Source organism: Aquila chrysaetos, chromosome 25 (assembly GCF_900496995.4).
Source record: "Aquila chrysaetos chrysaetos chromosome 25, bAquChr1.4, whole genome shotgun sequence".
NCBI classification, from domain to species: Eukaryota; Metazoa; Chordata; class Aves; order Accipitriformes; family Accipitridae; genus Aquila; species Aquila chrysaetos.
In genome coordinates, this window is record NC_044028.1 from 11,284,874 (window position 1) to 11,308,478 (window position 23,605).

The window sequence follows — 23,605 nt, forward strand, 5'->3', positions numbered from 1 at the left end:
GGTGAGGATGTGCATTTATCAGTAATATTGCATGCTATCTTTTCATTCATTATATGCATAGAAGTCAGTTATATGTTTCCCAAAATGTGAACTTGTTTTATGTTGCTACAAAAAAGTATCATTCTTATAGTAGTTTTGATTGTCTTTTAGGCAGGGTTTCCTTAAATGCTAATTTGTAAATAATAAAATTGAGAGGAAGTGTAATTATTTTTGCTTCAAAATTAGGCAGAGAATTGAAGCTATTCGACAACTTGAATTTATTATATAATTGATCATTCCTTGTCATTCCAGATAGTTTTCCAAAAAATATAATAAATAAACAAGTTTGTTGTTGCTAAGGTGTTCTGTGGCTGTGTACCATTCATGGATATTTAAAGAAAATTTCTTTTCAGTAAAACAATATTTTGTTTCTGTATTACTATGATCAATGTCACTAAATATTGCTATTGAAAAGTAAATCCTTTACTATTAATGTTTTATTTCATAGTTTTGGCAAAAGGGATACCTTACACTAGTAATGCCAGTCAAGTATTGCTGTATAAACAAGCCCTGACCATATGCATACTCTTGAAAGAAATTTACTGAATGTTTTTCCTTTTTCTGACTTTGGTTTCAGTACCAAAGGAGTTTAGTAGGATCCTTAAGATTTTTCATATAATTTGTGAATACATACTGTGGTTTCTGGTGAATTTTCAAGTATGTCTGACAATAGAAATATTTACAATTTTAGGGATTTTATGAGGTGGTATCTTCCATTTTAGAAAATTGTTAAAAGTCACTCATGTATCACCATTTAAGGCTTTGATACTTACATTCCTCTTCTCTTTGCTTACAGTTGTTATTATGTACTGATTCATTACCATAATTAGTATTGTATTTTTCTGCTGGTTTTAAGCAAAGACACTGTTAATGGCTGAGAGTGGATACACCTAATTTTTTAATATTCTGATTTATCTTCAGGAAAAGTACTAAAGCAAGAAGCTAATGACAGAGTTTAATTGCGTCTTAAGTTATTTCACTGGATAAAAGTGCTATAGAATAAAATATACTCTGCTAAAAAAAGTCAATCCTTATCGCATTAGCTTATAAATAGTTTGTTGGAACCTGGAAATACCTTTATCTGGTTTTCTTTGGAGAATAGTCACAAAACTATGGAGAAACTCCTACAGTTGCTTGAAAAAGCTTCAGATGGAATAAAATTTATCCTGCTGTTATAGATGTGTGGCATTTATAAGTTGCTGTATTTAAATGTGTTTGTATTTCTCTAATACTTTTGGAGAGATTTTGCAGACAAATCTGCTCTGTCAGAAACTAACTTTGTCTTAAGGAAAAAAAAAGTGGGGAAATGCATATGTGTTTTTCTTTGTCTTGAAGACGTAAAGCTTCAGAGATGTTCCGCTAATCTGCTTCTTATGTGTACCCAAATAATAATAAATCATAAAGAGACCTGGGGAGGAGTTAAATTCTGATTTCATAGGATGCTTTAAATCCATTTTTTCTCTGTGTGATTGGATTTCAAACCTTAGTATTTTTTTCAGTGTAGCTCTTAATGTGCAGTTTTCTAGTTTTATAATCAAACAACCAAAGAAAAGTATGTTGTGTATCATCGTTCTGCATGTAACCACCAATGGTATAAAGCTTAATCAACAACACACACTAGACCTGTGCCATTTCAGCAAAAAGAGTAATCTGTAGGGATACTAGATTGTCATCCTCTGTCACTGAGCTTATACAGGGTAAACCAACATATTATTACTCTGTCTTTCAGCTACTTGTTAACATGGGAGAAGTGATCAAGCAGGGAAATTTCTTATAATTGACGCTTTGGAGATGAGTGTGCTTTTAGTAGCATAGTTCTCTGCTTTCCCGTGTATTTCAGCCTGATTTTTTTTTTTTTTTTTTCTCTTTTTTTCCTCTATCCCCTTCAACTTGTACTTACAGTCTTGTCATTTGTTCTTCAGCACGGAATGTGGAATTGTTTGGAGAACTTCAAAAGGTGCTGAAAGCATTGTGTTTATCACTAGTCTCATAACAGGCTAACAGTTTTGCTTCAAGTTAAATGGTAAAGTTTGGAAAAGTTGCAGAAGTAAAGCTGGGGCCTTCACATAGAAGTATTTAAGATCCTTAAGAACAAGTAGTACTGTTGGGTCAGTGGGACAAGAATTTCTGCAAATCTGACCATTAACTCCTATACAGGAGCTTCTCCTCCTATAAAGTGGTTGCTATGAATATCTGATATAATGCCTCTTGAAGTCACTAAAGGGTTTCTAGTGAGTGCTTGCTAATTTTTTTTTCAATTTTTTTTTTTTTTTTAAAACATGCTATGGTAAAAAGAGCTATATAAATTCATATATATCAGAATGGGCCCTCTTTGGAATCTAGCTAAATAGTAGTAATGAGAAAGAGATGTCAAAGTATGAGTAGTGAGGCTCAGGCTTCAATATTAAGATGTAAAGAGGCATATTAGGAAATTGTGACTGGGCCATAGTATGCTGGTTTGAATTTCAGTCTTGTATCAAAAACCTTAAGTGAATTAAAGTCTTTCTGAAGTTCATCTGTACTGTATCAATTTTAAGTCGATAGGCACAATAGTAAAAAATTTATTTTTTTTTTTTAATGTGTACTCAGTACAGACAGAAGGCACTGAGTCTATTCTCAAATGTAGAAATGAGATGGTGTATGATTATTTCATGAGAATCCTTAAAACTCAATGTATTGTAATTGTATAGTTATTTCCATGCAGACATATTTACACTTCTGGTGAGAAATCTTTTTGTCTAGCTGTCATATAATATTTTTTTTTCATAAGTGAATTATTTAGACTTGTTTTAATATAGTATATAGAATTAAACTGTGTTTCTGATCCTCCCCCCCCCCCCCCCCCCCCGCCCCAATCTGAATATCAGTGTTCATCTCTGGTGGAAAAACTGACTTGTTCTTTGTAGTCTAGGAAATGAAAAATATCATAAAAAGCCTAAAATCATCCAGGACTTTGTTAAAATTTGATAGCTGCGTAATCAATAGTTTCTTCTCAATTATTTAGCAACCTCCTACTAAAGGACTGAATAAAACTGAGGTTATGTAGTTCAGAAAACTGATTTGAAATCCATAGAAATATGAATATAGTACCAGTCTAGGGTTTTTATATATAAATATGGTATTACTCACAACAGCAGCTAATTGTTTGTGTGTGTGTATTTTTCTTTTTTTTTTTTTTTTTTTTTTTGTGTGTGTGTATGTGTGTATATATATAGTATGATAAGGACCATCAAACATATTTGCATGTGTTTCTGGATACTTCTCATTCTTGAATAAATTCTCATAAATAAAATGCCTACTGTTTTGTGCATAATCTGTTTACAGCTTTCTGTAATCTGTTACACAGCTATGGTTTCATCATTCCTGGAGCTTGTACCGCTCCACTAGCATATTTTTGACTTGTCCATGTTCTCTTTTCTCTCTAACCAGTTGCAGGTTTCTTGTATGTGATGTCATGTACTGCACCTGTGGCACCTATGGGTTTCTACCCTGATATTTTCTTGAAGAAGAGTAAAAGTTGTCTGAATTCACTTTCTTGCAACACATTTTAGTTATGTTTCTTCTGTATAAACACTTCTGTCATACTTGGTTAACTGAATGGGCTTAGACAGTTACTTGAATTTTCAGACATGCAATTTGTCAGCTTTGTTTAAAATTCAGTCAGTTAGAATCCTTTTTATTTCCTCCCAGATATAAACTAAGGTGCTTAATGTTATTAGGTTGGTGCTATGATAGTACCTGGTTTGAATACTTGTACTTTCTGAAGAAAAATGAGGGGCACAGGCACTGAAATAAAACAGTCAAAGGGATAAACTTAATTTCTTCTCTTATGGTTTTCATTTAGGAATGGTAGGTGGATAACTTTTACCTTGAATATTGTTGCTGAAGTGCTGGCATTTTCTTACAATGATAAAGTCTGTTTCTAAAGCTGAATTCTTATTTGCTTGACATTAAATACTTGGACAACTAGTAAAATGATTGTTAAATTTTATACTGGCCATTCTGAATTTCCTTGTCTAGTATCCCATCCTCATTTTTTTAATCAATTGTTGATTTAGGCTGTATCATTTTTCTGCCATCAATGTAGCATGGTCTAAATTAAACAATTAGTGACGTTTTTTATTATGAGAAAATCGGTTTCACTGATGTGTTTATGTGGCCATGGAAAGCTAGTTTTCCTGGTACTCTGCTGTTGATGTATTATTTAATGTGCAAGTCATTATTTTTTTTCATCTTGTTGACACAGCTTAGATAAGTCTTATTATTACAGATCGTGTGTTTGTTTCCATTGAACAGGGCTTTCCTCTATTTTGAGAATACAATAATATTTATTTATTCTGCCCTTTTTATCAACAGAGAAAATGAGGTGCTGAAAGTGCAGCTTAAGAAGTATGTAGGAGCTGTCCAGATGCTCAGAAGAGAAGGTCAAACAGTGGAAGGTAAGGATAAAGTGGAGGGGGAGGGGGGAAAATCCATGCACAAGGGTTGTTTTTCTGTATGCTACCACTGAGACAGAGTTTATTGGAAGCATAGGTATGGTAACCAAATGATGGAAGTGACTCCTGGACTTGTATAAAAACTGACAATGAAAGAATAACTGGTGAACAGGCGTGTCTCTGGTTTACAAGAATCTGCCTTTTTTTTTTTTTTTTTTTCCCCCTGATTGATCCTGGAATGATCCTCTGTAGATAACCAACCACCCAATCCTGTGCAAGCCCTGGTCCATAACCAACACTTCAGCCACAGAAAACAATCGCAGTGTGGCTGGGGACATGGTTCATGCTTCCACATGCTACCCAGATGACATCAGCTCTCCCCCTGTTGGAAAATATCAGCATCTGAAAAGATGACAGTTCTGTTTCTATGAGAACTGTCCCTGATGTATCTCTGACTGGGCTATTTGCTGTTGTGTGAACAGTTTTGTAATGCAGATTGATATAAAACAAAAAGAATGTTATGAGATGGCATACTATCAAGTCACTGCTGAGTGGAAACAATTAAGAAGTCTTTGCTTTCCTTGCTGAGTCTTGCCAAAACAAATGAAATCTTTTACGTGGAAGTGGGGTTAGCAAGTGGTCATTATAAGACCTATTCACCTCTTCCAACCATGGTAGAGTAATATCTCCCAAAAGTGAAGATAACGTATTTGATATCTTTTCCTTTTGAGAAAAATACTGATGTAGATTATTGTACTTATTTTTACAGAGTGTTTTCTGGTAAATGAGGTGGTCTTCTTTTCAATAAGAAACTTTCCAGAAAAAGCGATCAGATGAAAATTTAATTTAAAAAATAATCTGTGAATTAATGTGATATTGAAACATAAGAATAATTATTTTGAGGAGAGAAAATTTAGTATCTCTAAGTTATACTGTTAGTGTTGTTTTGGAGATCAGTATTTGCAGACCGTTTGAAATAGACTCTGTATTAAGGCCAGACATTTCATTTTCTTTGCTAGGTTGCTCTGACTTTAATGAACAGATTTTATATCTGAAAGATAACGAGTTAAGTTATCAGCAGTGTTAGCTGTTTTTCTTCAGTGGTCAGTGGTGATAGAAGTGTCCATGACGGGATGAATTGGAGTCTTGATTGTGTATCATATTCTGCTGGGACCTGTATTTCCACTGACTACAGAAGGTATTTTGAGAGACGAGGTGGTTTTTCAGAAACCAGCACCATCTGTCTTTTTTTTTTTTTTTTTTTTTAATTGTCAATATTGTGGTCATATAAGTGGCTGTATGAATGAGTACTACATTAATTCTGCTCTTAAGGGCTAGTCACTATACCTATCTGTAGTTTAAAAACTTCATTCATCCTTAAAAGGATTTTTGTTAGTGAGAACATATGTTTTTACTTCCGACTTTGCTGGAGTGTAGTGATTCATATTAAGAATTATTCACAGAAACCATCGCATAAGCTTCTTATAATAGCAGAAATTATCCTTCATTAGATACTGACAGTTTCCATGATGAGTGTAATTATAGGAAAAGAAAAAAAAATTCCTAGGCTAGCTATATTCTGCCATGTTAAAATTATGCAAATTAGTGAGTGATAAGAATAGAAACTGAGTAGGATGGTCAGATTTTATAGATGAAAAAGGGGGATGGAACAGTACCAACATCTCTAAAAATGAATACATGTATGCTTTATGCTCAAAGGATATTTAATCAAGCCACAGTAATTTTCTGTAATATTTATCATTAGTGACCAGAATAAATTTCAGCTCCATGCACTATATGTGATAATTTTTCTTATATTCTAACTTCACATGTTGTATATTTATAAAACCAAATTTTTTTTTTCTTACCTGCCATTGGAGATTTATGTGAAATTTTTAATAGTACTGGGGCTTCTGACTCAAAAAAGTACTTAAGCACATAAATAATCCCTGAGAACTAATATGTTTAGGTACACTTCAAAAAAAGAGTGAAACAAAAAAAAGTTTTTTCTTTTACCAGATGATAGAAACTATTGGACCCATGGTTTATATACATAACTTGCAGTATCTCATCATAGGCATTCATATTTTTCAGATGTGAGCCTTCATAATTAAGAATATTTGCATTATTAGAAAGAGCTATTTGTACTTTTCAGTACAGATATCACTGTTGTAACTTAAGGCAAATTACTGAATTCCAATTGTGGTATAACTTAAAGTGACCGTAACAACTTGTCTTAAGTCAGTTTGTTCTTAATTAGCTTACATGCCTAAGAGGATTAGAGAGTATATTTACAAGACCTGTTTTATTACTGTGTTCTGAGATTGTGACAATTTTGTGAAGAAAATGGGATGAAGAAACTAGTGTTTTCTCTGCTTTTCCCATTTTAAGTTAAAATTCTTGTTGGTTTTTTATATATTAATTTACACACTCATAGGTTAAGGTTCTTGATTTCTAACTAGCCTTACATGTAGAGAGGGTCATAGAGTTCTGATCTGTTTAAACCTGGAAAACTCCCAGCTGTCCTCTTTTGCTTAAAGTTAGGAAATTGTCTTCATCAAGCAGGCATAAACTGCTGCATACAACTAATTTCATTGCTGTCCTATGTTATCATGAGTAATTCAAGAATAATTAATCTTCTTCCAAACAGTATCCAAACAAAAGTCATAAATGTATTGTAGGTTTTAGAACACTATGTGTTTAGACTTTCTGTAAAACTATTTTGAGTCAAAATAAATTGAGCTTCTGCTGTTCTGCTATTTTTATGACTATAAATAGAGAAGAATCTACATGTTTGCTAAAATAATCAGATCAGATGCTACTGAGTATGGCTTTTAAATAGTTTCCTAAAATAATAAATGAAACTCAGCATAATACTTTGCCTTGTGGTGACTTAAAAAAACAAAAAACCACTCAAAATGTTATTATAAATAAATTGCCCAGGAGTCAGAACTGTGTCGAGTTCAGAATATCATACCAGCTTTCAAAATGAGTGATCACTGCCATAGACTGAGCAGCTTGATATTGGTAGTTAAATATTTAATAAGTAAGCATCCTGATTTCTCAGCTTATCAGCAGGAGTTGGATGTGTACCATTTTTCAAACCTGCTTAGATACAATAATATTATGTATATGAAAATGCTGATCTTAGAAGTTTCTGGCTGAAGAACTTCAAGCAAGATTTGCAAGAAATAGCTCTTAAAATAGCATTCAAAATTCGCTTAAAATAATAGTAAACTTCTGAATGTATATAGTCTTCCTTGAAGCAAAAATCAGTTCCCAGGTGCAAGAGTATTTAGTTAGATGAATTATGGTGTCTTCTGGCTACGTTATAGTGGTTGTATATATAGTTTAGATCTTGAAAAATGGTGAAAGCAATTGTTAAACCTCTCTTTTATTAAGGCTTGTTTACTTTATATGTGCTAACTTGTTTTTTTAGAAATTCATGATCTGTAAGGAAAAGTTGAACTGGACTTTGCGTAACTTGGAGGAGACTTACTTAGATAGGCCTTACAGTGATCATCAAGTACATATATGATAGCTAGGAACAGGAATAGAATAAACTGTAGTTTTCATTCACTGTGGATAAGAAAAGAAGTAATGGGCTTAAATGGCAGGTGAAGGAAGTTTGATTAGCTATCAAGAAAACCTTTCTGAGAAGAATACTTAAATTTAAATAGATTGTGCAGGGAAGCATGAAATCTCCATTATTGGAGGTTTCTAGGAATAAATTAGACAATTAACTGTCAGGAATGAAATAACTACAGCTGATTCTGCTTTATGCAAAAATATGAAATACTAGATGAAGTATGGAATGTCCATTCTCAGCCCTATTTTCTGTAATTTCTATGATATATAAGTAGTCTGTGCAAGTAATATGAAATGTTTTGGAAGAGAAGTAGAAAAAAAGACTTAAAAGAGAAGCATAGGTTTAGTTTTCAAAGGCTTTGGGTAGGAATTGCAGTTACTGCCTACACGTATTAGATAGCTGTAGTCACAGAACAGCCAAAAGCTTTTAGGTTGCATTTTTTTCTGCTGAGACTACCTGTCTAAATATTGCTCACAAGAAAGCTTCCGGCAGCATTTGTATTTTACTACTTGAAATACTGTTTAATATTACATCCTGTTTTGATACTTCTAGTAAATGGAGTTTTTTAGAGCAATTACTTCTAAATGGGTTGTCTTAGATGTTTATGTAATTTAACATTTTAATTTGAGGTATCTCTTTGTTTTAGTTCTGCCAAACATTTGGAGCACTGATGGTGAATTTACTATTCCAGAGCAAAAGCAAGTAGAAAACAACGAGGAACTAGCCAGCTCCTACGAAAGAAAATTGATTGAGGTAAAGTTTGTACTGCACAAATTTTATGGAATTGTAATTGTAACATAACATTTGAAGCTGTAAATAGTTTCTTTGCTGAGTTGTTATTTTTTTTCTGCATTAGTGTAAAAGAAAAGTCTGATTTTTGCTTTAAAAATTAAAAAAAAAGAAAGATTTAATTTTCAGGCTTCCGTGGTTAAAATACAAATTTGTTCATTCAACTTCAAAGCATATTGAAAGCAATTCAGATAATTAAAAACACTTTTCCTAACAAGGGTACACATTTATACTTTGATATTATAATGAAGGTTTTAATAAATAAACAAGTTCCTTAAGGTTATAACTGATGGTGGTGAAGTTGAAAGCATCACAGACAATAAGTTTCAGGTATTGTATAAGTTACAGTACATAATTACAGGTATTGCTGTTTTGTCAGTTGGGCTTTAAAATGAGGACATAGTGAGATCTGCAGCTTTTTCTGTGCTTTCATACTGTTTTCTGATTGCCAAACTGTTTCATTTTTGTATTGCTTTACTGTGTAGCTTATTGAGTACTGCAGTATGGAAATGGATGATGGAAGTTACTAGTTCTATTGATATAACCACGTTAGAAAAAGTTCTTAATGCAAGATTCACTTTTAAGACTAATGTAAAATTCATTAAAGAAAAAAAAAAAGAAAGATTAGGGTTTCATCCTAAATTTAAATACAAATGAATTTTCCAGGCAAAAGTAATGAAATTTATTATCTAATACCCTTATCTGCTATTAAATAATAAATGAACATTTTTATAAAAAGTAAAACAATTCTCTATGTCTTTCTCTTGCCCAAAATACTCTGAAATTGGATACTCATATTAACTGATTAACATGAAGATGACTAAAAATGCAGGTCATGCATCAAAGAGATTAATACAGTTCTTCTAAAACATTCATACTTGGTTATCCTTTTCTCATAGGACCATGTGAAACTAATTCTCTCCCTAATGCATACGTTTTTTTGGGTTTTTCTGACTCCTTTCCTCTGTTCTGTACCTATCAAAAGAATATCTTAATTAAGAGCATAGGTAAAATCTCTTTCAGCTTTAAAAGCATCCTCCTTAGTTCTACCAAGTTTGTTCTGCATGTTCAAGAATTTGTTGCTAACACTACTGAGTTTGTGGAAGACAGTGTTAGCGGTAGCACTGATGACACTGCAGTGTATGTAACACCTGGAAAACCTTGTTGCAAATCACATCCAGAAGTCGTCTGCATGTGAGTCTCACTTACTAGCCTGTAACAATATCTTCACATAACTCGGAATAGGATGTAACCCCTGTAACAATCCAGATGTATTTACCAAAAGTCATAATTCCTTTTTCTCTCCACAAATGAGAGATGTGAAGTCTTTATTTTCAAAGGTTATCCTGCGTTGTGTTCCAAATTGAGGACTGGGATAGAAACCACTCTTGAACGCTGTTCTGGCAGTTCCATTCAGCTAGAATTGGGTGTGAAGAATGTTCAGACTGAAGCAGTTTCAGTAACTCTTATTTTGTGCCTAATAGACTATTTCAACTGAAGACGAAGATTCCTTGAATTTCTTGGTAGCTGAGTAGGATATTGAAGTCTCCCCACAGAGAAATGACTAGCTGTCAAGAGAATAAAAAGAATGGTTCTGCTGAGTAATTAGAGATTTTTTTTTTTCTGTTTTTCCATTGGAAATTATTTTGTTCATAATAATATATGGAAGAAATTTTCAGTTACTTACCATATTTATAAAAAAGTTTGTATTTATTGAAGTTCCTTAGTTATGATCTGCAAATCGGTTGATTTAACCAAATCAATAAAGAAAAGTTGCAACTAAAGATTCTGAAAGAGGAAAGAAACTTAAAGAAACTTTTAACTGAATGTTATGCTTAAAACAGAGAAATTTTTGTAAAAATCTTGCATAATTTTTTTTAATGGTGTATTTCCTTACAAATAATAGTGAAACATCTATCTAGTTACCACAGTTTCTTCTAAACCTCCGATTTGAAGCTTGTTGGGATTTTGATAGGTCTTTGGATACCTCTAGCAATTCCCATATGTTTTCCAGTGTCATATGCTTTGGGACTAGAATGCTATTTTGTTTTAGAAGATAAAGTAGGTTGATTTATACAACTTTCAAGCCATGAATAATAAAGTGTGTTTGAAATCATCGTAAGATATGTTTTGGTCCATTGCTGTGCATTGTTAGCATAAGTTTGCTGTACGTAAGGTAAAAATATATTTAATTTGCTTTGTCCTGCTTATGTAAGGTTTGTCAGAGTAACATCACAAGTTTTCCTGTGTTATACACCGAGGAAGAGACAAACTCTTGATAGTTTGCATTGCAACTAAGCTCCAAATAAACAATTACTACAGACTTGCTGACATGTCAGACCTGATATTGCTAAGGATTTAAAATGAAGTAAAACAAACAAAAAAGCTAAAACAATTAGGTTTTTTTTTATATCTTTAAAAGACTTGTGGTCAGATTGTTATCCGTAAGTTTCTCCAATTCATCTCTTCTTTCTCTTTGTGGCTGTAGACCAGTAATGAACTGGCAAACGTATCTAGATAGAATATGACTTCAGCTTTCTTTGCAGTTTCATTCTTTGATAATTTTGTGCTCTATTTAAGAGTAATTTTAGTGGTGGGCTTTAACCTGCATTTCATCAAAGTTAAATTGTAGGTTATGCTCATGATGCACTAAACTGTATTATGAGAGAGCTCTGTTAAAGACTCAATAAATGACATTGAATTTTCAGTTTCCTGGCATAGACTATTCCTGTCAGACTAGGGAATGAGGAGACTAGCTCCTCTGCTGGAATAAGAGGCTTTTGATGCACTGAAACTTGTATCACAATATATTAATCCCTTATTGTTCTGCAGAAACATTCATTCTTACAGGAATATTGGAGACAAACCAAACAGTTAAAAAAAAAAAAAAAAATCCTTTCCAACTCTCTAAAGCTTTCCTTGTAGAAGCCTGTGCAAGATACATTTCTAGGATTTGGAATTTTTCTACATAAATTAACTAGGAATTGCTCATCTTTTGAAGTAAAGTTCCATAGAAACCAGTGGTTTGCCTTTTAATGAACTTGAAAATACTCTTGTACCTTTTCCTAAACCTCATAGACTTAACTTTTTATGTGGTAGGTGTCCTGTTGTATTTTTACGCCTGACAGATTGATGTCTGAGCATTTGGTACGTGAGGATGGGAAACTGGTTTTCTGACTTGGAAGTTGCATATGCTGATCACATGAACTCAAGATGTGAATCACTTTGTTCAAATAAGTACACTCAGTAGATTGGAGTTGAGAGTTTATTTTGAATATTAGATATTCATGAGATCTGACATCTGTCAAAAAGGTTAAGTTTAATGTTTTCTAAATTCCTGACAAATTATGCAGCTCTTCTGAAAAGTTGAATTGTTTCAAACATTTGAAATGATATCGACGAAAGGTAATCTTTGATATTAAGCAAAGCTTTCACCATTCTGGAGAGTTTAATTTTGCAAATTTTCATGCCTTTTGTTCTTTCTTGTTAAAGAAGTAATTTGAAGTCAGTATAGAAAACACATCTTAAATTAGTAAATTGGTCAGCTCTTTTCTGTGGAATCACAAGCCCTTCTGTAGCTTTTGTCATTTAAACCATTACTGAAATACACTGAGATGTAATTTCATCTGGTCAGCGCACTTTGGCACAAAGGTAGACTTTTTTTGTGGTTATTAAAAGAATTTGTCTTATTTCATAAGAATTGTGAAATATGTTTTTATATATATGTAAATTTATTTTCTCAGTAAGAATTTATGTCCAAATAAAAAAAAAAAAGAAAATAATTTTGATAAGCTGTTCACTCCCAAGGGTGCGCAATGCACAATTTAAGTTACTAAGTGCAATAGCACTAGAAGTGTGGCAAGAACTATTTTTTATCCAACTCCTGAAATACAATACATAGTTCTCTGAATGATGTGTATAGCATCTCTCTCATTGACAGACTAGTCCTGGCTGAGTAAGATGAACAGTTTTGTTTTCTGAGGCAAGAACGATGCACCCATGAATCACGACGCACTTAATCAGTGATCCACTTGTTAATGTGTGCACTGGTCAGGTTTTTTCTTTACAAATGAACTTATTTCTGAGTCACTGCTGTTTATATTCAGTTAACGGTAAATTACTGTGTTAAGCTGTCTCTTCTGCAAGTTCTACAAGGAAAAAACAGTATGGCATTTATGGCTATTTCTTTTCTTACCCACTGTATTTTAACTGTTACAGGCAAGACTACAGGAAGAGGTAGTATCTTTTGTTAAATCATGTACTTGGGGAAAATATGGTCAAAGTTCTTCAGGTTAAACACATGCTATGGTTTATGTTGCACCTTTGGTGGCAATATCAATATAAGCAGGCAATCTGTTGCTTGAATCCTGCTTCTATATCACAGGGCACCTACCCCACAGTTGTAATGGAACAGTAGTTTCTATGTCCATGGTGCAAACTGGTTTGAGAACCTGGTTTGGTTTTAAAAATATTTTCAAGGTATTTTCATTCAGATCACTTTCCTCCTCTGATTGACAGTCCTGCATATAGTGTAGATGGAAATGAATGAACATGAAGGGCAGCAATATTTTGTGATCACCGCTGAAGATTTCCTTATTATACAACCCTGAACACAGCAAACACCAAGGTGCATCTAAAGGATGGCAGCATCTGCTGAATATGTTTCCTAACTATGTAAATCTATCATGATTTATAGGAAAAACAGAAGGTTAGCAGTTAATATCTGTGGAATAGTAAACCCACAGATTGACATGACTTTAAGCAGCACTCTCCCAGGAGGGACTACTGGGGCCCAAAAGGTGTGGCTGATGGTATGGGAAGTTTTTTTATTGTTGCGGTCAAAACATGGCATATAGGGGATAACAATGAGAAAACTGCGATGAGCAAGAAAAGAAACATTTCTATTATGCTTTTGTGGTTCCACAGTCCTTACTAAATACTGGATCCATACACTGTCAAGTCAGCTGAGCTCACCAATTGGTTTGGATTAGGTATGGAACCACAATTGCATTTGTGTAGCTAAAATATAAAATAAAACTTGTGCCAGTCTGTGTTTTTGTTGTATCTGTGCAAGTTATGGGAGGACAGTTAATACCTGGTATAGTGTAAAACCTGCTAGGTAAAAATCAGTCTGTCAACAATTTTTGAAAAAAATGAAATCATCAAATTGATTTAGACTAGATAATGTTCTGTGGCCTGTGAAACTACTTTTTTTGAGTCCATGATTTTTAGTATGCAATAATAATATTAATTTAGTTCCAAGTCTTGTTCTCTTGAAGGTGGGCTATAGAATGTTTATCAAAAGTGGTCTCCTGATAGTAACTGTGTCTCTACTTCATTGCTTGTGTCAGATTATTCTTATGAATGCTGGTTGTACATTCAAAGTATTTTGTGTTAATTCATGAAGATAATCCTAGTAAAGGGATAATGAGCTGCAATTCAGAATAGCTGTCTCAGCACAGTAGATGAGGTGAAACCTTCCTCCAGGTGTGAAATGAGAAGTTAAAAGCATCTAGGGAAAGGTAATAATGGTGGTGTTTAGAGACTTGTTTAGATCTTTGTTGTTTAGATCTTTCATCTTGGGCTTTGGGTTTTGCTATGAGGATACATGGAAGGATGCAGCAGCTAGAGACATGCTAATTTTTATCCCTCTTGTTAACACTTATTAAACTCATTATCCTGTGTATCTGATTTTGCTTTTGCTGATTACTTTCATTTTCCCTGGCCAGGCACAGGTCTTGCTAGAGTAGTGTTTTTCCTGTTCATTGTGTTAGTGCTTTTTTGTATGTCAGGATTAATGTAGGTAAACACTGTGTCGTGGTTTAACCCCAGCCAGCAACTAAGCACCATGCAGCTGCTCACTCACTTCCCCTCTCCCCCGGTGGGATGGGGCAGAGAATGGGGGGGGGGGAAGGTAAAACTCATGGGTTGAGATAAGAACAGTTTAATAGAACAGAAAGGAAGAAAATAATAAGGATAATAACAACAATAATAAAATGACAATAATAATAAAAGGATTAGAATATACAAAACAAGTGATGCACAGTGCAGTTGCTCAGCACTCGCTGACCGATGCCCAGTTAGTTCCTGAGCAGCAATCTGTCCCTCAGGCCAGCTCCCCCCAGTTTATATACTGGGCATGACATCACATGGTATGGAATACCCCGTTGGCCAGTTTGGCTCAGCTGTCCTGGCTGTGTCCCCTCCCAACCCCTTGTGCCCCTCCAGCCTTCTTGCTGGCTGGGCATGAGAAGCTGAAAAATCTATGACTTAGCGCTTAATGCTACTTAGCAACAACTGAAAACATCAGTGTGTTATCAATGTTCTTCTCATACTGAATCCAAAACATAGCACTATACCAGCTACTAGAAAGAAAATTAACTCTATCCCAGGCAAAACCAGGACAGTATCCACCCCTTATTCTATACCATTTACATCATGCTCAGGTCCCATACTTTCCAATACAGCCTAATCAATCACCATCACCTTTTCTGTCCTTTAAGATACATATATACGCACACACACTGGACCATCTCTAAAATGCTCGTTGAATTCATTTAGTCCACAACTTTGGGCTCCATCTGTCATACTAGTTTTAGTCTTTCTGGGCAGGAGGGGTGGTGCAAGGTCTGCTCAGTCGGCAGAGCAGGGTCAGGCTTCAGTGCGGTGTGGTGAGCGGGTGACATTGGGTGCAGCAGGAGGATGGTGTGTACTGTTGGATTGTTGCTTTCTGAAGTCAGTTCTGGATCCATCACTACTGCGCTTTGCTCAGTTTTATCCCAGCCAAAACCAGGACACACTGGTAGTACTGTATACTGTGAAATATTGCAAGCATTAATATGTAGTTCATTCAACATGCAGAGTTCCCAATGTATTTTGAGTTGAAAGCTACAGCTTATTTTCTTCTTGTTGGTTTTGATGAACTGTGACTTGTGGTTACATTATGTAGCTATAGCAAACAAACAAAAATCCACACCACAGAATTAAAAAAACCCAAATCGAAACAACTAAACCCCAACCCTATTCCTAAATGGCTCTTACAGTCTGCCTTGAACCAAGTAACTTGCTTGCAGATGGAAATGTGAAGAATACAAAATGAAAGTTTTAAAAAGAAAGCAATGACTAAGTATTTTATGGCTATATCAGTAGATTTGTCTGAACTGTCTGCCATTTTGAGTTTTACTGTTTTTCACTTGTAGAAAAATGAAATTATTACTATTTAGTAGGATACCTGCTCTTTTTTTAAGACCTTTGGCTTTATTTCTGTTGGAGAAAAATGTAGAAGAATGTTAATTTTTTTAAAAAGGTCATCTTCTCATTGGAAAAATACACCCGTGCTTCCACTGAGAGCAAAAGGAAGTAACTTCCAGTTCTGCCTAGAGTTTCTTGGGAAATACATTGTTTTGCATTTTGTGACAACTGGGGAAAAAAATGCCCATACCGGACAAAGTCATTAATTCAGATGTGGCTCATGCGAAAACTTTTATGAATTTTAGCTGCAAATTATATTTTAAAAAAATCTAAGTTCCACTAAACACCCTTTTAAAAAACCTCATTAATGTTTTTCTTGTTGCAAGTTCTTAAAATTCTGTTTTTCTCCTCTAAAAGCATGTCCTTCTAAGACAGATAGTATTATTCATATACTTAGTGAAACATTCCTAGTATGTTTTAAGTTAACAGCTTAGTCCTTTGCTGTGGAACCTTCAGTAGTATTTACCTTTGTAATTTCTCTGGAGACTGCTCTTATATGTGGTCGTGCTAGACAGTATAGCTGCAGTGCTGTCAGGCAGCGGGAGTAGACATATTTTCTTTTGACAACAGGTCTTTAGAGTTCTGTTACTGTGGAGTCTAAACATTTTATGTTAGCTTCACTTCCCCTTCATGATAAGGATTTGGGCTCTTTAAGCATGCTTTCTGATATGACCAGGACAAAATCTGAATGATCATCTGGCCAAGGGAAGCTTTGCTCATTTTTACTTTAATTTTCTGCTTTGAACATATTGTCTTGGAGAAAACAACTGTGAAGATGATTGAAGTCCCAGTAGGGAAAATTACTGCTTAAGCTTCAGTGTGGAATGAATAAAGGAAGATGTGATGCCATAAAATGTAACTGAAAGGATATCATTATAAGGAGACCTCTTTATTGTGTTTAGCAGACCTTGATGCGGGAAAAATTAGAGGAACCTAAGTTAATATTATTATTCAGAAGTATATCTCATTGCTCCTTTTGGTTTGCTGTGATGGTAATACATTTTTCTTTGATAAGAAAAAGTATTGAAGTAACTTAATTACTAATAAAAGTAATTTTCACAAGTAACATACCTGCCAATTTGTCCTTTTGATAACATATAACAAGTGATTTGCTGTTTTATTTGCTGTTAAATTTTCTTTCTATTATTTACCTTTGCTAGGGGCATTTGTAAATTTTTGTATTACTTCCAGTGTTTTGAGAAAGCTGTTAAATTTACGTATTAATCGAGCCTGCAAGTAGAAAGTTATTTCAAGGACATCCAAATTAGAGGGAGAGAAAAGAGTCAGATATTACATCAGATAGTTTGGATTTTGTTCTGATATAGAGACAGGCACTGAAAAATAAGTCATGATTTCAAATATATAAACTACAGAGTTTTGCATCCATTCATAAATTTCTATATTGCCTTTGATAACCAATCGACCAACTCTCAGTTCTACAGTTTTTCTCTGTGCATTTGCAACTACTAGCATACTGCATCTTTTTGTATGTGCAATACAAAGAAGTTCTGCCTGCCAGCCTACACTTTTTGTAATTTACAATGACCTGCTAATATTAACCTGAATCGCAGAGGGGCTTATGATATTCTTAAATATTACACCACTCACTTTGAATTGAAATGAGTGTTTAAGCCAGTATGGAAAATAATTTATCCAGAGTTAATGACATTATATTATTACTTTACCTAGTAAAGTTAGCAATTTTGTTTGGTGCATAAATGCTTGTAATTTATGAAGGAAAACTGCTTGCTAAGTGGCACCTACTATGTTAGTCATAATGCAGAAGTTCATATGGATTTAGATGCCTTTTGTTTTTGCAAAATGAGCTTCCTAATTACTAACAAGTGTTTGAAGTCAAAGACCCTTTTTTATCAAGGCTGATGTTGAATGAACAATTGAGATATGAATACATAGTGTCATAAATTGATAACGTGGAAGTCCTGATGTTCTGATTTTTATCAGGAGGAGCCAGAAAAGAGTGTAATTATGAGGCCAGGAAGTTAGTTTTTCTAATGGGATTAAGTGCAACAGAAATATTTGACAAGAACAAAAACAAAAGCAGTAGATTAAAGCTGCTTTAGTACACTACTACTACTGCTAAAAGCTTTTGACTGTTGAAACTATATTAATCATACGTTAAACATTTACACTTCAGAAAGTGAGGAATGAAACTAAATGGTAACTCAGACGTGTTGCAAGTTTTTTTAATTGTGTAATATTAATCTAAAACTGCTTACATTATCAGACAAACAAATAAAAATGTTTGCCTGTTTGGTTTTAAATAATCACTCTGTGAAACCTTTAGCTTTTATACTTCCTGATAGTCCCATTACAAGGAAAGTTTGTTGTTAGTTTAGTTACTGGGTTTTAGCTTGTAATTTGCTGAGCATTTCAGAATAGTTTGTAAATTCAGAATTCACAAGAGAGATCAGTCTGTAGACAAATCATATCTGGGCTTAGTTTAGCTCTTTTTGCGTATATGCCACACTGATAAAGTACTGGATTTGAAGGACTCCCTCTAATATAAAAAGAAATTGGAAAAGAATACTTGAAGTTCAAGTCAGGTATAATTATTTTTATTTTTAATCAATGATGTCAGCTCCTGGCTTGTCAAATTGAAGCTGGTTTTTCTGTTTGCTTTGATTATGTGAAGGATACAGGTTGTCTGGAATAAAGCACGAAATTAAAGGCAAGCACTAAATTAAACAAATTGAATTAAACTGCTTTATCTTGGGGAACTTCTCTGGGGAAGAGGGAGAAGGCAGAGTGGTAATTTGAGAAAAGGAAAGCATGAAATTCAGAGATAGTAGTGAACTGCTTCCAGAAGGGAAACTATGAACTTGTAAGAGGTTTGGCAGTAGTCCAAGTCCCTGTGCCATCGTTGAAGGTAGTGGATTGATACTCATCTTATTCAGCTGTGCTGTCATAATGTTACCCCACTGCCTCTCCTATTCTAGCTTTGGATGGCTATGTGAGGAGGCATTTCAAGAGTTGGTGTAACCTGAAAAACACGTTTCACAATATTGTTGTGGTAGCCTGCTATGCCCACTAGAGGGGCCGACCAGTCACTGCTTCTGTTTTCGTCTAACTACTGTTAAAATTGTAGCTTTTCTTGCTCTGCCCTGGGACTGCTCATCTGGTGCTCCACCTCTGATGGTGGCCCTCATCAGTATTCCTTTTCTTTAGTACAGGAGTCATATAGGGAGGGTTTACTTGGAAACTTCTAACAGTGAGGTTTTCTGAAGAGTCTTTCTTTTCCCTTGAAAATAATTCTACAAACCCTTTTCGGCTCAAATTTCTTTGCTCTAAGGCTACAAATGGCATTATCAGTTCAAGACAACTCTCTTGCCAGGTATATTATGTACTGATGGGTCATCCGTCATAACTGAAACTTTCATTCAATTTTATAGTATAATGGTTCTGATAGAATTAGCTAAAAATCTTGCTGAACACAGATTTCAAGTTTCTTTTAGCCTTGCTCCCTGTTTCTGCTAGTTTTCCCATCACATTCTCTTGATGATAGCACGTTACTGCTACTATTTAGACCTTTGCTATTTGGGAACCCTTGTCCTTTTGGAGTTCTTCCCCATTAAGCTGTAGGATTACACTTTACTTCTGTGTAAGAAAAATTCAAGAGCTTAGTATCATCTTTAACCTTGATTTGAGTTTTATTGTTTCTTGCTTCTCTTGGCAGGGAACCAACTTAAACATAGTTTGCTCTGTAAATTGGTATACTTTTCATCCTTGTCATTCATCCAGCCCTCTTCACTTTCATAAACATCCTGCATCAATTGGTGCTTTCTTGACACTTCGACTCAAAAATGGAGAGCACAGACATAGATAGACTTCGTGTCCAAAGAGGCCATGCTTGAGGCCACACTATTTACCTATGCACAAGAACTTGTGCCACAGCGTAACTGTGGTATTTATGCTCCTTTGACCCCTCACAGATTTGCCTGGGATGAGTGGACTTATAGCTCCAATCCTATTAGAACTCTAGTAAGAGTGCAGAATATATTACTCATGAATTATTGACAAAGTTTAATGCAGTCTGTGCATTTCGCGTTATTCCCAGTTCAAAATATTGTGATTAGTTTGTAACTGTTGAGTGCTGTGTCCATCAAAGAATTAAACTGAGAACAAAAGTTAATAGGTGTTTTATTAGAATCAGTTGCCATAGGATCTCCTCTGATAGGAATAAAATTGGACATAGAGTTGTATTTCGTCCTATTAAATTCAGTATCAAAACCCACACTTCAAGGCATGAGTCAAAATTTTTATTACAGGGTCTGTTCTTAATGGTCCGTTCAAACTAATGCATTAACAATGAGGTGCACTACTTGGAGAGTGTAGTAAAATAAAAAATATAAATAAAAGTTGATATACCTGTAAGAAATTACACAGTGTGGGTTTATTTTCAGTTTAGAGTTTTATCTCTTGGCTTTGTTTTTCAGGTAGCTGAAATGCATGGGGAACTGATTGAATTCAATGAGAGGCTGCACCGTGCTCTGATGGCTAAAGAAGCTCTTGTGTCCCAAATGAGACAAGAACTAATTGATTTGAGAGGGCCGGTAAGTGTTTGTTTATTACAATGTAGAATACCACTCTGGAAAAAGCTCAAACCCATTACTTGTGATGAGATAAAATATATATTAGCTTATAAGAAATAACAGCTAATAACACATCTGTCAAGAACACCTTACTTGGTATTTCTGATAGTGTTTGATTCTCTTTAGCAGAATTGAATGTAAAATAGATATATTCAGACAATAAAATTGTTTTCTACTGTTGCTTCACTTTGGCTTTTTGTGTTAAAAGAAAAGTTTGGGTTGAAATTTTAAAATGAACAGGGAGGAAACAGAAGGAGTCAAGAATGTTCCTAATAGTTGTCCAATTTCTGAGGGAGGCATATTTTGATAGTTTTTGTTCATATGATTATGTGCTATTGCTCCTTACTTTTTTGTTTGTAGTGGAAGCATCCATGCCTATTTTATCATAACATTTATGTAAGGTGGCTGACAACAGTTCTGTGTGCATTAGTGAAGCAGAATTGCACCTATAATTTTCAGCCTTTTAGATGGAAACTATCATGTTACTGTGTTCAGAGGTGACAAATGATAAATCACATACGTATTATAGTTGTACTTTCTTACTTGGAGATTTTAGGCTGTATGTCCCTGCTCAGAGATTTTGTTTTTAACCATGTATCTCCATATCCTAATCCAGTAGTTAGATATTGATACTATATTTTAATGTATCGGATACTGAGAGAAAACTAAATCCTAAGACTCTTTAAGAAGTGGAAGTGGTACTATATTTTTAAGTGCTAGCTAAATGCTAGTTGTTATTAGCTGCTATTGTCCAAAATGAAACTGTGAATTGAATACAGTCCTAAAGACTTGCATTATCCTAAGTGGATAAATTTTAATTCTGTATTTGTAAACAAAACTCTGTGCTGATAGCCTATCTGTTACTTAGTAGACTTTAATCAGAAATTTCAAAGTTGGTAGTGTGTGTAACTGCCAGAAATTGTGGGATATGAATATTTGATCCCCCTTTCACTGGTTTGAAAATACCAGACAAGTTCTTAACATTTTATTATTACAATTGTATCTAATTTACAGTTTGTTATAAAAATAGCTTCCATGATTCTTCACTGTCTTCTCTTTTCCTTTTAATGCAGATAATCAATTTTAATGGCCGTAATTTATGAATTTAAATGAATTGTTCACGGTGATCTTTCCAGATTTCTAGTTATTGGGTTACAGAATTTCTGCAGCAAACAGAGGAATATTAAAACAAAAAGTATGTGCTTGCAAGGGTATGAGGAAATACATTGATGTAACGTCTCCATCGCTGTGTTTTGCGTTACAATGAACAACACTTCAATTACCATCTCAAAATCAGTAACCAATCTGTTTCAACATAGGCGTGCAAGAACTCATTAATGTCAACCATTTTCTTATTTCCAAAGTCCACACTCTGAGGTTTTTATACAAAACTTTTACTGAAGTTAATTAAAATAGCTGTATGTAACTGGTGGTAGGATTTGACACTTCAGATACAGGCAAAGAGAGGGTTCAGGTTGTAGGCAAGATAGAAGAACATCTGTTTTCTGGCACAAGAGCCCTGGAAAGCCAGGCTGTGTGCTGCCACTGGAGGGTGGACTGGACTGTGAACAGACAACAGCTGATGATAGTAACTGAGGGAGAGGTCATACTGGCCCTTCCCACCTCATTCATCCAAAAAAGGACAGCAGAGGTGTTCAGGATTCTGTATATATGTCCTGGAGCTGTCTTGGCTCTGCACATTTCTCTTCCTCTGTTCCTTTCTCTGGCAGGAATGACTTAGTTTTTGCTGAGCCATATACCTTTAATTTTGGAAAGGCAAAATTCAGTTTTGTCTTGTGTATTGGGAAGTCTTGAGCTGGTCTGTCAAAACATCTGGGAAGTAGTTTTTCTTTAGTCCCCTTTGAAATTTTATATTGTTTTGCAATAAATAAATACATATTGCTTTACAATAAGCAATAATATATATTTAAGTTTCTTGGGCAGCAAATATTCTGAAAAACAGTAATATGCATGCAATATACATTATAGAGATACACTGAACAGATATTTAACTAATGTAGAAGCTGTCTCTGGAAGTTTACAACTGAGCTGTTTTTCTTCATCAAAACACTAACTATTCTGGGTTATGCTTTACATTTTACAGTATTTAAAGGAAAGAAGTTAGCCTTTTATGTTTACCTAGCTTTAAAGTAAGGTAAAAAGTTATTGCTGTTTCAGCTCTAAATGCTCCTTCAATCTTGTTTTCTCATAACTGCTACTTCTTTTGATTCTACAGGTTTTAGTCCATCATTGCCATGTTTATGAACTTTTGTAGCTATATAATGTTTTGTAAGAACACAGCTAAAATAAAATTATCATGTGTCGTTCTCTTAATGGAATGTTGGTTGTAAAAGAAAGTGATTGCTAGGTTTTATATGCTTCATCTCTTCCCATAAATTGTTTATACACACAATGTACTTTTGTTTCAGCATACTTTGCTTATAAAGGCCAAATAATGATGCTTCTTTCTGGGTTTTGTATACCTTTCAAAATTACATGCTTTTACAAAGCCCAGTTTGTTTCTTTACAGAACTATAGCAAATTCTAACATGAAGAACTCGCAAGGGTGATATGTTCATAATCCTGTCGCGTGATTGTTTATTTTTCTTTTATTGTTTCTCAGTAATAGTTTTTATTGGCATTTAAAAATTGAATGTTGAATTGTAATTTCCTTATAATATTATGCTTTCTTAATAGAAAGCATAATAACCAGTGTGTGGGAATTATTTCTGTTTTGTAAATACAGGTCCCTGGAGATTTGAGTCAAACATCTGAAGATCAGAGTTTGTCAGATTTTGAAATGTAAGTTTCATAATACACATATTTTTCTCTTTGTACTGTCTTTATGGGAAAGAAGAATAAGGAAACACATTCAATAATTTGCTTTTCCT

At 34.3% G+C, this 23,605-nt stretch overlaps 1 protein-coding gene across 9 annotated transcripts in view; it reads left to right on the top strand.

Moving 5' to 3' along the window:
• The window catches only part of SNX29 (sorting nexin 29), a 116,989-nt gene that overhangs the window by 43,505 nt on the left and 49,879 nt on the right, over positions 1-23,605 (top strand). For 8 of the 9 annotated variants that reach the window (XR_005931398.1, XM_041120108.1, XM_041120107.1 and 5 more), the window contains exons 14-17: positions 4,396-4,478; positions 8,711-8,817; positions 20,559-20,675; positions 23,461-23,516. Coding sequence is in view for 7 of the 9 variants with exons in the window: in XM_041120108.1 (XP_040976042.1) it covers positions 4,396-4,478; positions 8,711-8,817; positions 20,559-20,675; positions 23,461-23,516 (363 nt within the window). In the remaining 2 variants the exon portion in view is untranslated. Of the gene's footprint in view, positions 1-4,395; positions 4,479-5,576; positions 5,674-8,710; positions 8,818-20,558; positions 20,678-23,460; positions 23,517-23,605 lie in introns of those variants that run through there. The other variant, XR_005931399.1, reaches the window with a different exon arrangement.